The sequence below is a fragment of the Asparagus officinalis genome, chromosome 6, assembly GCF_001876935.1.
Source record: "Asparagus officinalis chromosome 6, Aspof.V1, whole genome shotgun sequence".
NCBI lineage: Eukaryota > Viridiplantae > Streptophyta > Magnoliopsida > Asparagales > Asparagaceae > Asparagus > Asparagus officinalis.
Window position 1 is genome coordinate 76,054,453 of NC_033799.1, and position 14,141 is coordinate 76,068,593.

Below are 14,141 nucleotides of genomic sequence, written 5' to 3' on the forward strand. Positions count from 1 at the left end.
TAGCGTGCCAATTTTAAACAACTTAATTCACATAAATACTGCCAACAACAGTTGAGGACATATAAACGCAAAGCTGAGGATATACAAACATATTAACAAGTAAGCCTGCTCTGATCACAACTACTCCAGTTACTGGTATGTCATATACCTCTTAAAAATGTACCATCTCTAACTTCCTTGTGATTACAAGCCCATTCTTTCAAACTCAATTCTCAATTGAAATATGAGATACATTTCTTTTTTTCTCTCGTGCATCACCACAAGCATGATTGAATACATATCTTTCGGCAATTCGCAGAGAAACGAAGACCTCAGAGATACTACTCTGCATTCAACTTGATAATTAGTATGTTAGTCTTCCCAACCTGCAGATATGCAGCAAGCGTTATTATGAGAATTGGCAAAATGGGGTTAATGGGTATCATACGTCATGTGAGGGGATTCCTTAAAATATCATTGACTGCTCAAAAGATGCGATAAGATTTGTAAATACAAACAGCCATCAAGATGGTAGCAAGCCAAAATTTAGATCCAATTCATGTGTTTGTCACATCATTTTATTGAAAACCTGGAGGAGAATTTGGGTGAAGATAAGAATTACAGGCATCATATCAAGTTAGAGATTGAGGTGATTTGGTCATGGGGAACGGAGGCCACAAAAATCTACATCAGCTTTGTTCTGTTGCTTATGGTTGTGAATAATAATGTGTGATGAATGATGAAGGTGGAATGGCTATAACTTGCAAATTCTGATTAATGAAAGTGTTGTTTTGCTAGGAAATGAATCAAGTTCAAGCAAAGCTATGTCTATCAACTGAGCAATAGCATTGTTTGTCTCTAATGTCACACTGGAACATGAAAGGTGGAATACAAATCCCATAAAAACCACCCCTATAAGAGTGGGCCGTCTTGCACTAAAAACATAATAGTTAAAATTCCAAAAATAACCCTCTACCCACTGGTGAAAGACATAAATTATAGATCACCCTATTATATGCGGGAGTTCTAATAAAATCTGTATCTGAAAGGTGCTTATGATCTTGCAAATAAGGACATTGGATTTCTTCTCTTTTTCTTTTAAACTGACAGGCAATGGTAGTTTTTTCTCATTTATCTTCTACACAAAATTTATTATTATCAAGTTATCAGGCAAACAATAATTAGTATTGTGTGAGGGAAGAACTACACACAAGCATTAGTAGAAAAATTTTCGTTTACAGTATTATACTACCAGGAAAAGTATAAAAGAAACAAAGAAAGAAGAAAAAGAAAATAATGTTACGCGCTGATAAATAATATGATTATCAAAACAATCACAACCAGTTCAAGCTTAAATTTGATTCAAAACTTTTTTTGGTTTTGATGGTTTTTGTTGTTTTTTTTATGTGGTTTGGGAGGGGGAGCGGGGGGGGGGGGGGTTCTCAACATATTTAAAAACTATGAAACATAAACTTCACAAAGGCCGGTATCTCATAATGCCACAGATAACTGCAACAAAATACAGAGTGACCTAAATTAACCTTACCTATTTAGTTAATCCTTTAGGCAGACAAACAATTTTTTAATGAAAAGAAATACGAGCAATGCAAACATAAGACAAAATAAAACAACAAGGCTTCGAACCTTGACTTGGGGGCCAATGCTGTTCTTTGAAGGTTTCTAGCCTTCTCATTGTTGATTGAATATTAATCGACAGTGTCTCATTAATCTTGGTAAGCTCAACCGGGGCTAGCAAAGCATTGAACTTGAAGCTAGAGAGCCTTGCAGAGGTTTCCTTTCTCAAAGAAGATACATGAGGTTCGAGGTAATTCCAACCGTCCCCAAGCACACCCTTCATGCTCGCAAGGGCACTGGATCTTGCTAGGTCCCAACCACTATCACTTGTAGTAGGAGCTGAAAATTAGGTATTAGTTCAAGATTAATCCACAGCACCAAACAAAAGGAAAGATTACAAACTTTTAGCATTTGACGGTTGCTACATTGTCTAGTCAAAGCTATACAACCATCATGTTGAAGTCTTAGTAGTTTCACGCTCAGGATTGGATTCACATTAAACTATGGGGAATGAACAATCATCCCAATTTATGCTTCAAATATGTTGATGGCTTGAATTCACTATTTACAGTTGGAAGCCTTATGCATGAGGATCACTCAATATTTTCCATAAGATATTAGATGTTGTTCGGCAATAGGTAGAGTTTAAAAGCAAGTCCAGGCTAGTAAAACAGAGATAATAATCTGACCTTCGATTAAGTAAACCATATGCTCTTCAAGCATATGGATAAGGTACTTTTGGAAGATATAGTGTTTTTAAGTAAAAACAGCCAGAAGAAAAATCTGAGCCTATGTTGGAAATTTACAGTAGCTAGTCCTTAATTGTGTATTTTAGTCTTCAAATTCACCTATTGGGAAAGGATGATATTTACTTTTACTCTTTTAGTGCATGAATGATCTCATTACTGATCTAAGTTTTGGTTTCTCTGTGTCACTTGAGTTATGAAGAGTTATTAGCATTTATTATTTGCCATTTTTGTAGTTATATTTTGGACCAAATGTAAGGCCTTGTATTTATATATTTTCAAAGCAAGAAAAAGTAATATCTTAAGTCTCATTCATATGCATTGCTTATTTTAAGTGATTGGCATCAAGAGACCAATTTATCTTATCTTGTCTTCTCATTCCCTTCAGCTTTCTCTAACAAAGGTGGTATTAAAATCTTGTTTGAAGTGATTTATGGCATCAAACAACATTTTGCAACCCAACTTCTAAGTTCGATGGGAGAACTATCTATCAATGAAATATCCAAATGAAGGCTCTGTACGAGTCACAAAAACTATGGAGCCTCGTCAGAACCGGAGTTATGGAACTGGCCAACCAAGGTATAGTCCCTGAGGTACTAACTGAGTTGAAGAAAGAAAATCAAAAGAAGGAGAAGAAGGCATTGTACTTCATCAACCAGCCGGTAGATAAAGATATCTTTGAGAGAATATCTATATCACCAGCATGAAAAAGGAGACGTGACAGAAGACAAGAGAAGAAAATTATTCTCTTAATATCAAGAGGCATACAATTTTACTTTTTTTTTACTGATGAGCATGAAGACACAAGACTATATATAGACCAAAATATAAATCTAAAATTAGCGACATAGTAAATGCTAATAACTCTTCATAATCTAAACACATAGAGATGAGAAGTCATACTTTAGTAAAGGAGATCATTCATGCACTCGAAAAAGATCATCTCATTTATTGACACATGACTTTTGGTTTCTCTATGCCATTTAAATTATGAAAAGTTATCAGCATTTAATATTTTGCTGATTTCAATGTTGCATTTGGGTTATATATAGGAGCTTTGTTACAGGGACCCAAAATATGGGACCAATAGGGGGGACAGGTAAGGTGTCCCCCTCCTATTGCATAATAAGCTGGCAATCATTAATAATTTGATTACCAGCTCATTATGCAATAGAAGGGGGACACCTCACCTGTCCCCCTGTTAGTCTCATATTTTAGGTCCCTGGGAAATTTTTCTATATATAGAGTCTTGTATCTTCATGCGGTAGAACAAGATCATTTCATTTATTGACGCATGACTTTTGGTTTCTCTACGCCATTTAAATTATGAAAATTTATTAGCGTTTAATATTTTACTAATTTCAGCGTTGCATTTGGGTTATATATAGTCTTATATCTTTGTATTTCATAAGGAAAAACATAAAATTTTTAGTCTTTTTCTCACACACACACAAAGCTAAAGCTGTGAGAAAGTACCTTGATTCGCCAATTCGACCGTTTCCACAACACTAGTATCGACAGTACTCCATAAATATTGGCTCATACAAGACTTTTATTTGGCTAATCCATTGACGATAGTTTTTTCCCATTACAGACACGTGTTTTTTATGTCGTGTATCACTTTAGATACAGGGGTTTGTTAGCACATTGTTGGAATGAGAGAAGATATGGAGGAATGAGAGAAGAAGAGTCAAAAATTGTTCTTTTAATACCAAATAGTTAGAAAAGTTAGTCTAGTCAGTGTTAGTCTGGTTAGTGTGTCTGAAGAAGAGGTTTAATGTTTTACCTTTTTTTTCGCTTATGAAATATGAAGATACAATGCTCTCTGTGTAGACCAAAATATAACTCGAAAGTTAGAAAACAAATGCCAATAACTCCTCATAACCCAAATGACACATCTACTCCTCTATACTTAAAGGAGGATCCAATGATATACTATTCATGCTAAAAGTAAATGTTGCAGTAAATTACTGTAACATGGACAGTAAATATTTATCTCCTTCAAGTATAGCGGAATAATCTATTACTGTTCATACTAAGTTTACTGTACCATGAACAGTAGATCTTGGATCCTCCTTTAAGTATAGAACAGTTGATATGATTTCTAATTTTAAATATAATATACAATAATCAAGTCAAATATATTAAACCTTAGAGAGAGGCATGTTCAAAATGTAATGCTTACAAAAATAGGGGGCCGTGCTTTGCACGAGGTACACACTAGTAATAAGGAAACTAAAAGTTAGACATTATTAAATAAGATCATCCCAACACCTAAAGTAGCAAGAAAGTATCTCGTGGGTTGTCCCTGTCCATGAATTCAATGTGTTGATGCTCCTAGTCAATAAGGAATTTACAGTAGAAAAATTTATCCATTGTGGCAAATAGAGTCTTTATCTTTCGACCTCTCTATAACCAAAGTAGGAAAGTTAACAGCTAGAAAGTTGATGGAGAGAAGAAGCGCAAATAGTTTTTGTGACCATGACGTGCTTTAAAAGGAGCCTGTATATCATAATAGCTTGCAAAGTTTAACAATTGGAATACTTTCCTTCATTATAAGCTATCAATCAGCTAAATAAACCCAATTTTGGGTATTTTCATCTGTTAATTAAAAAAGAAAAAGGAATAAAATGAAATCTTAGTACATGCACAATTTAAAATTCAAATTTGCTAAAATGTTACAGATTGATTAGCATTATTTGACAAGAAACAAAAGAAATTATGCTTCGTATTGTCCCTAACCATGAATTAAATGATTTGGTGTTCCTAGCCAATAAAGAAATTACAACAGGAACAATTATCAACTCTGGTTAATAGAGTTTCAACTTTCAAGACCTTCTCTCTAGACTAAGTAGGACATTTAGCAACTAGAAAGTTGATGAAGAGAAACAGTCACAGTGACAACGGGTGCTGACAACTTTTGTGATTATGGTAGGTTAGAAAGGAGTCTACATATCATAATTATTTGCAAAGGTTAACAACTCATACAACAAACTTTCCTTCCTTGTAAGCTATCAATCTTGTAAGTTATCAATCAACTAAATGAACTCAGTTTTGGATACTTTCATCTTTCAATTAAAAAAGAAAAAAAAAACAAAAGGAAATCTTAATAGATGCATGATTTAAAATTCTAATATGCAAAAAAGTTGTAGATTGATTAAGCATTATCCAACAAGAAAAAAATATAACTTAATTAACTAAAACTTAAACGAGTTTGAAACTCGCTTTGCAAATTGAGTTGATTCCACTCTTAAATATGTTCAACCCAAAGAAATCATAACCCGTTTCTAAGTCATCTTTCAAGAGCTAAAAATGTTGTCATCTAGAAACCCATTGGTGTGTATCTTACTACTTTTATGTTACAATTATATGAAAGTTGCTTGAGCAAAGAAATTTAAAGTCTATTAGAAATTTCTTGTTTGCATTTCGTATCATTTCATCTCGGCACAAAAAGTAACAATTTAGATGCCCATAATTCAATAAATAGTTTACAATGTTGTTAATGAGAACATGCTCGGATAGATCTAGATTCAAGGGAAAGATGATGAAACTCAGAAACTACTAGCATAAAATGGGTTAGAGCCTAACTAAAATTAGAGAGAGCGAGGGTTTGGGACAAAGAAGAAGAGAAAATAGTTTCACAAGGGAGGTACAAAATCCAATGAAATTAAATGAGGAAGAGAACATTTTCAAGGGGCAGATTAAACTAAGTTTGCCAGCAGTCAATTATTTATTCGCTCAGAACGAAAAATCATCAAGTCCATGTAGTAGGACGGTCCAGTGGATACTTTATCAAATAACATAATAGCATAATTTCCCAAGAGGTGCTTGGGGGGAAAAAGACATAAAAGTTAGGTTAAAGCCTGAAAAACCACTAATTGATCAAGCTCAAATATAAGCCTAGTCAAGCCTAGCTACGCGAAAGGTATTTCACTTATTTATCTGAACTTTAGTTTGTTCATTCATTTAAACTATTAAATAAGCATGAACAAGCTTTATTGAGCCAAACTCAAGCTTCCCAAAACCCATTCAGAACAAACTAGCTACTTTGTCATGAACCTAAAAAGAGGAAATTTGAACAAACAGCCCTCTTCACACCCATTTTCAAATGGGCAAGCAACAGATCAAGTTGATATGCTGATATGCTTAACAGCCTAAGAGATGGAGGCTCCAATCGAAAGGAAAGCGAGTGATCCAGAACTACACTGGACCAAATTGACCATAAAAAGGGTTGTAAGTTGTAACCAACTCAAAAGCAGCCAACAATGTCAATGTAGCAACTCATTAATTTTCCAGGCAGAAAAGTTTCAGTCTTGAGCTACTGAAAACAAGATCATATCCGTTAGTGTATAATTTTGAGGATCATAACCGATAATGTATAATTTTGAGTTGATTACTAAGATCATGATACTACCCACTAAGCAGTGTCAAGCTCATAAACGGCAGACCTCAATGGGCACATTTGCCAATTAACCAAGGTACCTGCTAGGCTCGAATTAGTTAGAACATGTTCTAATTTCTAAATCATTCCCAAGGAGAACTTTTGCAAAAACTCCATCTTTTGTGTCATATTTGCATTCCATTGAATCAAATACCTACTCTATGTAGCAACAAGGTGTGCTTAGTTACATAATATGACCCCCTTCTACGAGTTTCAGTCGCACTGAACAAGACCATAACCAATTATATAAAATTTTGAAGAATAAAAAGACCGCAAAGCTAACTATTAAAGCAATATCAACCTCATAAGCTGCAAACCTCAACGAACACGCTTCCCAACTGCCCTAGAGATGTCATAATCCCGAATCACTTAGTAAGGAAATCATACCCGAACAAATAACTTGCACAACAACTCAAGAATACCACATTCACAGCCCAGTGAATTAACTACCTACTCTACGTAGCAACAAGACGAGTTTACTTAAGTAATATAATCACATTCCATGAACAAAAACTCTAAATAACTAATCATTCAAGGAATAACTTGCGTCATATTCACATTTTAATTAACTCAACTGCCAGCTAAAATAGCAACAAGGTCACAAAGCAACAAGGTGTCATTAGTAAAGTAATGTAAGCAGATTCTATGAGCACCATACCGTTATGCATGCCGTTCATCGGAAGCCCGACACCAATACCAGCAAGCGTAAAACCAACACTAAACCCTACGCCGCAGCCTGCCCCAACATACCCAATGACCTCCGGGCCAAACCCTGGCCCCCACCCGACTCCGCAACCGATACCGATCCCCATGCCCCAAAAGGTTCCCAGAGTAGGATGCACCGGGTTCCACCTCTCATACCTCTTGAAAAGCCCCTTTATGATCATCCCAACCTACAAAGTTTACATTTTTGTCAATATTGTGCTAAAATTACAAACACTTTTATTACAGCTACGATCATAAGATATTGACAAACGGACCGGTTCAATCTGTTTGAAAAGTCTAGGTCTTCTTTGAAGAAAAATTAGTAAAGATGAAGGCTTTCTAGTTTTGAGTGTCCTTAGAGAGATCATTTTTACCCACTATGTTTCTCCCCTCTTTTTATATTGACATAAACCATAAATCAAGAAAAGAACAAGGAATGATCAACTGCAATCTACATAACCAATCTAAACAAAAATAAAATGAAATAAAATAAAATAATTGAAATTTGGCGAGCACCTGCGAATGAATCATAAGACTATGATAAAACAATGAGTGCCCATTTAATTTTTTTTAAAAATTGGGGTTTCTTTACTTCAAAACATTTATCAGAAGATCCAGTTAAAAAAAATATATCAAATCAAATCTTTCCTATTTGAGTATGACCCCTCACACTGGTAATGGCTACACTTACGCAAAAGAGACCATTCTATTACCCAATAATTTTCGGCACTTTACAAATTGGAATAACTCCATAAAAATCACACGAGAGCAACGAGTAATCAATCACCATCCAATTAGCCGATAAAAAATAAAAATAAAATTTAAAAGTACTGCAATTTCGCAAGATATTAGAGATTGGACGAGGAAAGTTAACAGCTTTCGTAGAAAAATAATGATGAGAAAATAAATATAATTACCAGATTTCCATTACCATCGATTCTGTGGGAACCCAACACCGGCGGACAAAAAACTTGGAACGGCTGTCGATGTAATCTTGATTTATCCGTTGGGTTTTACCAATTCGCCCTGATCTTTACTATAATCACACAATTTACCCCTGGTCCCAAACGGGTCGGGTATAAGTTGTACTGGTTAAAAATAGAGGATCCGAACCCGATCCAAAAGGAGGGTCACGTCTGCAACGGCTACTTTGTTGTTTTGACTCCTGTGTTGGGTATTAAAGCGAGCAGCTCAAAAAAAGGAGAAATTTTGAAAACCATCTGGTGGTTTAAAAAAAAATTTCGCAAAAAACGATCTCTTCTAAAAATAATTATCAAAACCGATATAGTTTTAGCCGTCGGGCTGAAAACTGGGTCGGTTTTGACAAAAGTTTAGCACTGCCTAATGTTAATAGATTAACGTTATTATAGGGTGCTAAATTTCACGGGACTTCAAGTCCCGTGAAATTTCATAGTTTTTTTTGTTAAAACCGATCCAATTTTAACCCGACAGTTGAAACTTAGGTCGGTTTTGATAATTATTTTTATAAGAGGTGACAATTATTTTTAGAAGAGATTGTTTTTTACGATTTTCTTTTAAATCGGATGGTTTTCAAAATTTGTCCCTCAGAAAAAGCAATAACTAAAATATTAAAAAAAGCTGCCTTTTTTATTTTCTTGTATTTTGTCGTCTCCACTTAAAACCCTATCATCGGTCTCTCCTCAGATCTCGAGAGCAATTTTTAGTTGATCGATCGAGGGACGAAGAAGGAAAGTTCAATTCTTTCTGAATCCTTTTTCCACATTCAGGAAGAAAACCATGAACCTATTCAAGAAGAAGCCCTCAGCCAAAGGTCAGCCTTTTCTTCGCATTTCCCGCCCTTTCTCTTTTCTTTTATTTGCCCATTTCGATTCTCGGGAGCTGGCGGTTAAAATGCTTGACAATGAGCGGTTTCTTGGAATTTTGAGAAAACCCCCAGTTTTTAGGGTTCTGTGAACTGAATTCATCGTCGATTTCTTGTTGCAGAGGAGCTGAGGAATAGTAAGAGGGAAATGACAGTTGCCACAAGAGGTGAGAATTTTATCATCTTTATTTTTTTGATTCAATTTGAATGATTTTGTGTGATTCAAGTGAATCTTTCAACATGTAATTTTGTGGAACTCAAAGAAACAGATATTGATTTAGTATTGATTATGTACTTTGTCTATAGGTGTTGAGCGAGAGATCGCATCCCTGCAACTGGAGGTTTGTTAGAATTAATTTGCAATTCTTTTGATGGAAAAAAGAGTTTGCACTTTTTTTTTTTGCCCATAATTTACAAAAGAGAGAAATGTGGCAGGAAAAGAAGTTGGTGGCAGAGATAAAAAGGACTGCAAAAATTGGATATGAGGTGAGTATTTTCCTCTCTCTCTCTCTCTCTCTCTCTCTCTCTCAGTTTTGAGTTAATCTGCTCCTTCTTTTCTTTTGTAGAAATGTTGCTATTTTTTTGAACTTTTTTGCTTTTTATGTCATTTATACTTCCATGATGTACTTAGCTAGTGTACTTGATTAGTGTAATTTGTTAAAAGTTTCTAATGAGCTAATTCATGTTAGGAATTAACAAGTTTGTCCTTCTTTAGTCTTTTTCAGGTTTCATGTTGCTCGGTACCTTCTTTAGTCTCTTACAAATGTTACGATGAATTTGAACATTTCTGATTGTTATGTCATTTATATTTCAATGAAGTACTTAGCTATATGTATTTGGTTGGTACAGTAAGGAACATAGTTTGTTAAAGCTTGCTAGTGAACTAATTCATGTTAGGAAATTACAAGTCTTCTCCTTCTACCTTCCTGCAATATGTAACTTCTAAAATATGGAAATGTATAGGATAATGTAGCATAAACAATTGACAAAATTTTGTTTAATAATAAGAACACGGATTGATGCGAGTCCTGGCCTCTTCTTTTTACAATGTGTTCTTACTGATGTAATGGAAACGAAAACAAAAATGAACTTGTACTACAATGACCTTTTAGTAGAAAATACACAACCCTCAAGTTCAGTGACCCAATAACCTAGTTGAGAACTATGGAATGAGGGTTGAAGAAAGAATGATTTTTTGCTCATTGGTCATTGTACCAGTGTATCTTACTATATCATAGGAGCAAAACACTGGAACAAGTGAAAATAACCAATTGCAGGGCTACATTAACAGAGTCAATGTTGAAAATAATGATAACACATAATGTAATGCTCCACCTCCTATTAAAGGTTAAAGAAAAAGCGTAACGCATAATGTAGGTTATTTTTAAATTAATTATTTACATATTTTATAAAATACAAACTATTCATAATGACTTTAATAATTAGAATGATCAAAATTTCAAACATAACATCACAATTACAAACAAAATATTTTCATACTGTTTAATTTAAAAAATAGAAAAGATGTTAATAATAATTTAAAGAATTTGAAACAAAATATCATAATATATATTTTAATAAAAAATATTTGATATGATACAAGCTATATAAATTTACTAGGAAGTATCACAATCGAATACTCAAGTATATAATCATAAATTTATAGCTCGTTCATAATTATATTTGTTTTATTAGTCATATTCATAATTTCACAATCATGTAATGATGTCACCAAATAAGACAAGAAGGCTTAACAAAGAAATCAAAAGTAATTACTTTACTTCAAGTTTTAAGAAAGAATATACTCTCAAGTCTCTAGAACTCATATTGAAATAACATAAGTTATATTGAAATAAAACATAATATTATGCAATAATGTAAGTTATATTGAAGTAAAGCACTTTATACAGTAATAACATAGAGTTATGATGTATCTGAGTTATTTCATAAGGGTACACAACATTAAGGATGGTTAGGTTATATAGCGCAATATAACGAGTTATGTAACGGGTTTTTTCAACAAAAAGAGTGTCATGTTGTATAATTATTTGGTTATTTATCTTCCCTTTCAGGCTGCCACGAGGATCTTGGCACGCCAACTTATCCGTCTAAGGCAGCAAATCACTAACTTACAGGGAACCCGTGCACAAATAAGAGGGGTAGCCACTCATACACAGGTTAGTTGCTTAAAATTCTATCAGCTATGCTTGCAATCTCCTTGGATACTTTCCAATTAGAATGTTACATTAATGTTTCTGATAACCAGGCTATGTATGCAAGTACTTCAATCTCAGTTGGAATGAAAGGAGCAAGTAAAGCAATGGCAGCAATGAACAAGGTATCACATGCTTGAGAGCTTGATGTCATGTATTTCACTGGATGCATATAGTAGAGTTTGGGGGGAAATGTACTATTTTGATTTGGCCATGTACAAATTTTTGGAATCCTTTCTGGAGATCCTTTTGTTAGTTCTGAAGTTTGTTGTGCATTTCAGCAAATGGAACCAGCGAAGCAGGCAAAGGTGATGAAAGAATTTCAGAAGCAATCAGCCCAGATGGACATGACGGTAAAATTATCTCAAGATTTTATTTTCTGTTATGCTTTAATGTTGTTGAGACTGTTCCTCTTCCTTATATTGTTGTCTGTTTAGATGTCTATGCAACATTTATTTTTCCGTTTAAAAATATTTGAACATGTTCTCCTTTAGCACCCAGGCAGGTGCTTACTTCATCAGTTCATCTCCACTTTGTAGACCCTTCGTGGTCTAGAACAAGGTTATACTTTCTTGTATTCATGGCCATTTATCAGGCAAGAGAAATAGACAAAATGTGGCGATGAAGAATAGGATGACATGTAAATATTGTTCTGTTTCTTTTGTTCCGTGAAGTATCAACTTCTCCATTTCCTATTTGAAAGTGGAGAATCTGAAAGCTTGTAAAAGATGTAAAAGAATTGATTGTTCCATTGAATCATTTTAAACATACAGAAATCTGCACGCCAAGAATTAGTTTATGCAATATTTATGTGCATTTAATTATCACTAAATTTAAGTTGGTGCTTAACGCAAATAGGTTCAGGTTTAAGTTGTAAGTTGTCTATAATTTGCACCAAATACGATAATGCTTAGTTCCTTTATGATGACTGTAAGTCATTAGTCTCATACTCTATGATTCAATCAATTGTTATTCTTAGCTTATCCTTCCTTCTTCTACATTTCTCTTCAAGGTTACAGAAGGTGCTAGGCGGCCCAAGCGTTGGACCCGACGCCTAGACGCCTAGGCAGAAATCTAGGAGGGGCCTAGGCATCTTCCTATTTTTCTAGTTTTTAATTACAATTACTGGTAGTAAATGTTAATATTATAGAATGCTTAGGCGTTGTACTGACACCTAGGCATATTTCTTAAGTGGTGGTGGATGATGTTTTGTTCAAGGTCAGGAGAGGTGGAGGTGCTCATAGTTGGAGTTTGGAGGAGGTTGGAGGCCATGGAGGTTGCAATGGAGGAAATTATGATCGATGTCTAAAGGGTGCAGTCCATGTAGGCAGACCACACTCCCCTACACGCTCCCAAAATATAGGTGGGCAGTCTAGGTACCGTCCAGGCGCTAGGCACTAGGTAGTCAGCCAAGGTACCACCTAGATCTAGGCGTACGTGTAGGTGAGCGAGGCGGAGGCTTTTTAAAACATTGTTTCTCTTTTCTCTTCTCTCTTTTTTACTTCTCCCTAAAGTCAATATATTTAGCAATTTATAAGGGACTTGTGTATGTTTCTGAACTTTCGCATAAATTAAACCTCAACTACTACGTAAACCAAGTGTCTTCATAATTAATAATCTCGTAATCCTATAGTTTGGTCTCTTTAAAAACTGGTATTATGATCCCGGCTTGTTCATGCCCCCACTTGCATTCTACCAGGCTGTCAGTAACTATGCATTTTGGCTTCCTCCTTTACAGCATTTATGTAAGGCCCTTCCTTGTTGGTTTTCTAATTCCCTGCCAATAATCTGATTGTCTTTCAACTGTTCTTTTCACTTTTAACTTTCACGTTTCAGATGTCCCTAGATTTGATAATCATAGAATGTTTAATTAAGACATGTTACAATTTGACATGATAAGAATAAATAAATAAAGACTGACGTTGACATCACGAGGACATGTACATTATGTGTGACTTCAATAATAACAACATTCTTGAGAACTAGGAGGCTGGCTAGAGAATTGCACCTTATACACCATCTGTTCATCTTTCTTTGAGCTAGGCAGGAGATGAATTTAATGGGAAGCGAAGAAAGTGCAAGTAACTATGTTGTACGTTAGAAAAACTAAACAAACTTTTATTAATGTAATTGAAGGCACCTATACAAAATGGTGGCATTATAAGTCATACAATGAAGGGGTATCAGGTATGCCTCATATTCTAAAATATATGCACAAACCTTTGGTGCTTCTAGAATTGGAGTATGCCTCATATTCTATTAAAAAAATATAATTATTTTATATATGACTGAACTATTCTTAAACGACAAAATTAATTCAAATCAGCATTCCACCTCCTTCATCATCAGCACATCCTGACCTCTCCCTACTTTACTTCCTTCCCCCCACTACGCCTATTTCTTGCACCAGTCTAACCACCCTCCCCCCACCTTTGGTGCTTCTAGAATTGGAGTATGCCTCATATTCTATTAAAAAAATATAATTATTTTATATATGACTGAACTATTCTTAAACGACAAAATTAATTCAAATCAGCATTCCACCTCCTTCATCATCAGCACATCCTGACCTCTCCCTACTTTACTTCCTTCCCCCCACTACGCCTATTTCTTGCACCAGTCTAACCACCCTCCCCCCA

The 14,141-nt window shown here is 34.8% G+C and overlaps 2 protein-coding genes across 3 annotated transcripts in view; one reads left to right on the forward strand and one right to left on the reverse strand.

The window, feature by feature from the left end:
• Window positions 1-8,474, reverse strand: LOC109844606 (cadmium-induced protein AS8). Of its 2 annotated transcripts, none has more exons than XM_020413712.1 (4): window positions 8,364-8,474; window positions 7,400-7,634; window positions 1,624-1,893; window positions 1-365 (listed from the first exon to the last, which is right to left on the reverse strand). In XM_020413712.1, exons 2-4 carry the CDS (start codon window positions 7,626-7,628, stop codon window positions 352-354), a joined length of 513 nt encoding a protein of 170 aa, XP_020269301.1. In that variant the 5' UTR covers window positions 7,629-7,634; window positions 8,364-8,474; the 3' UTR covers window positions 1-351. The 2 variants fall into 2 exon arrangements, with proteins under 2 accessions (XP_020269301.1, XP_020269300.1); XM_020413711.1 differs by having other exon boundaries at window positions 8,378-8,462.
• The window catches only part of LOC109844605 (vacuolar protein sorting-associated protein 2 homolog 2-like), a 12,107-nt gene continuing 6,945 nt past the window's right edge, over window positions 8,980-14,141 (forward strand). The window contains exons 1-7 of the mRNA XM_020413710.1: window positions 8,980-9,238; window positions 9,412-9,456; window positions 9,596-9,630; window positions 9,725-9,775; window positions 11,362-11,466; window positions 11,556-11,627; window positions 11,784-11,855. Of these exons, the coding sequence (XP_020269299.1) occupies window positions 9,205-9,238; window positions 9,412-9,456; window positions 9,596-9,630; window positions 9,725-9,775; window positions 11,362-11,466; window positions 11,556-11,627; window positions 11,784-11,855 (414 nt within the window). The 5' untranslated portion in view covers window positions 8,980-9,204. The remainder of the gene's footprint in view (window positions 9,239-9,411; window positions 9,457-9,595; window positions 9,631-9,724; window positions 9,776-11,361; window positions 11,467-11,555; window positions 11,628-11,783; window positions 11,856-14,141) is intronic.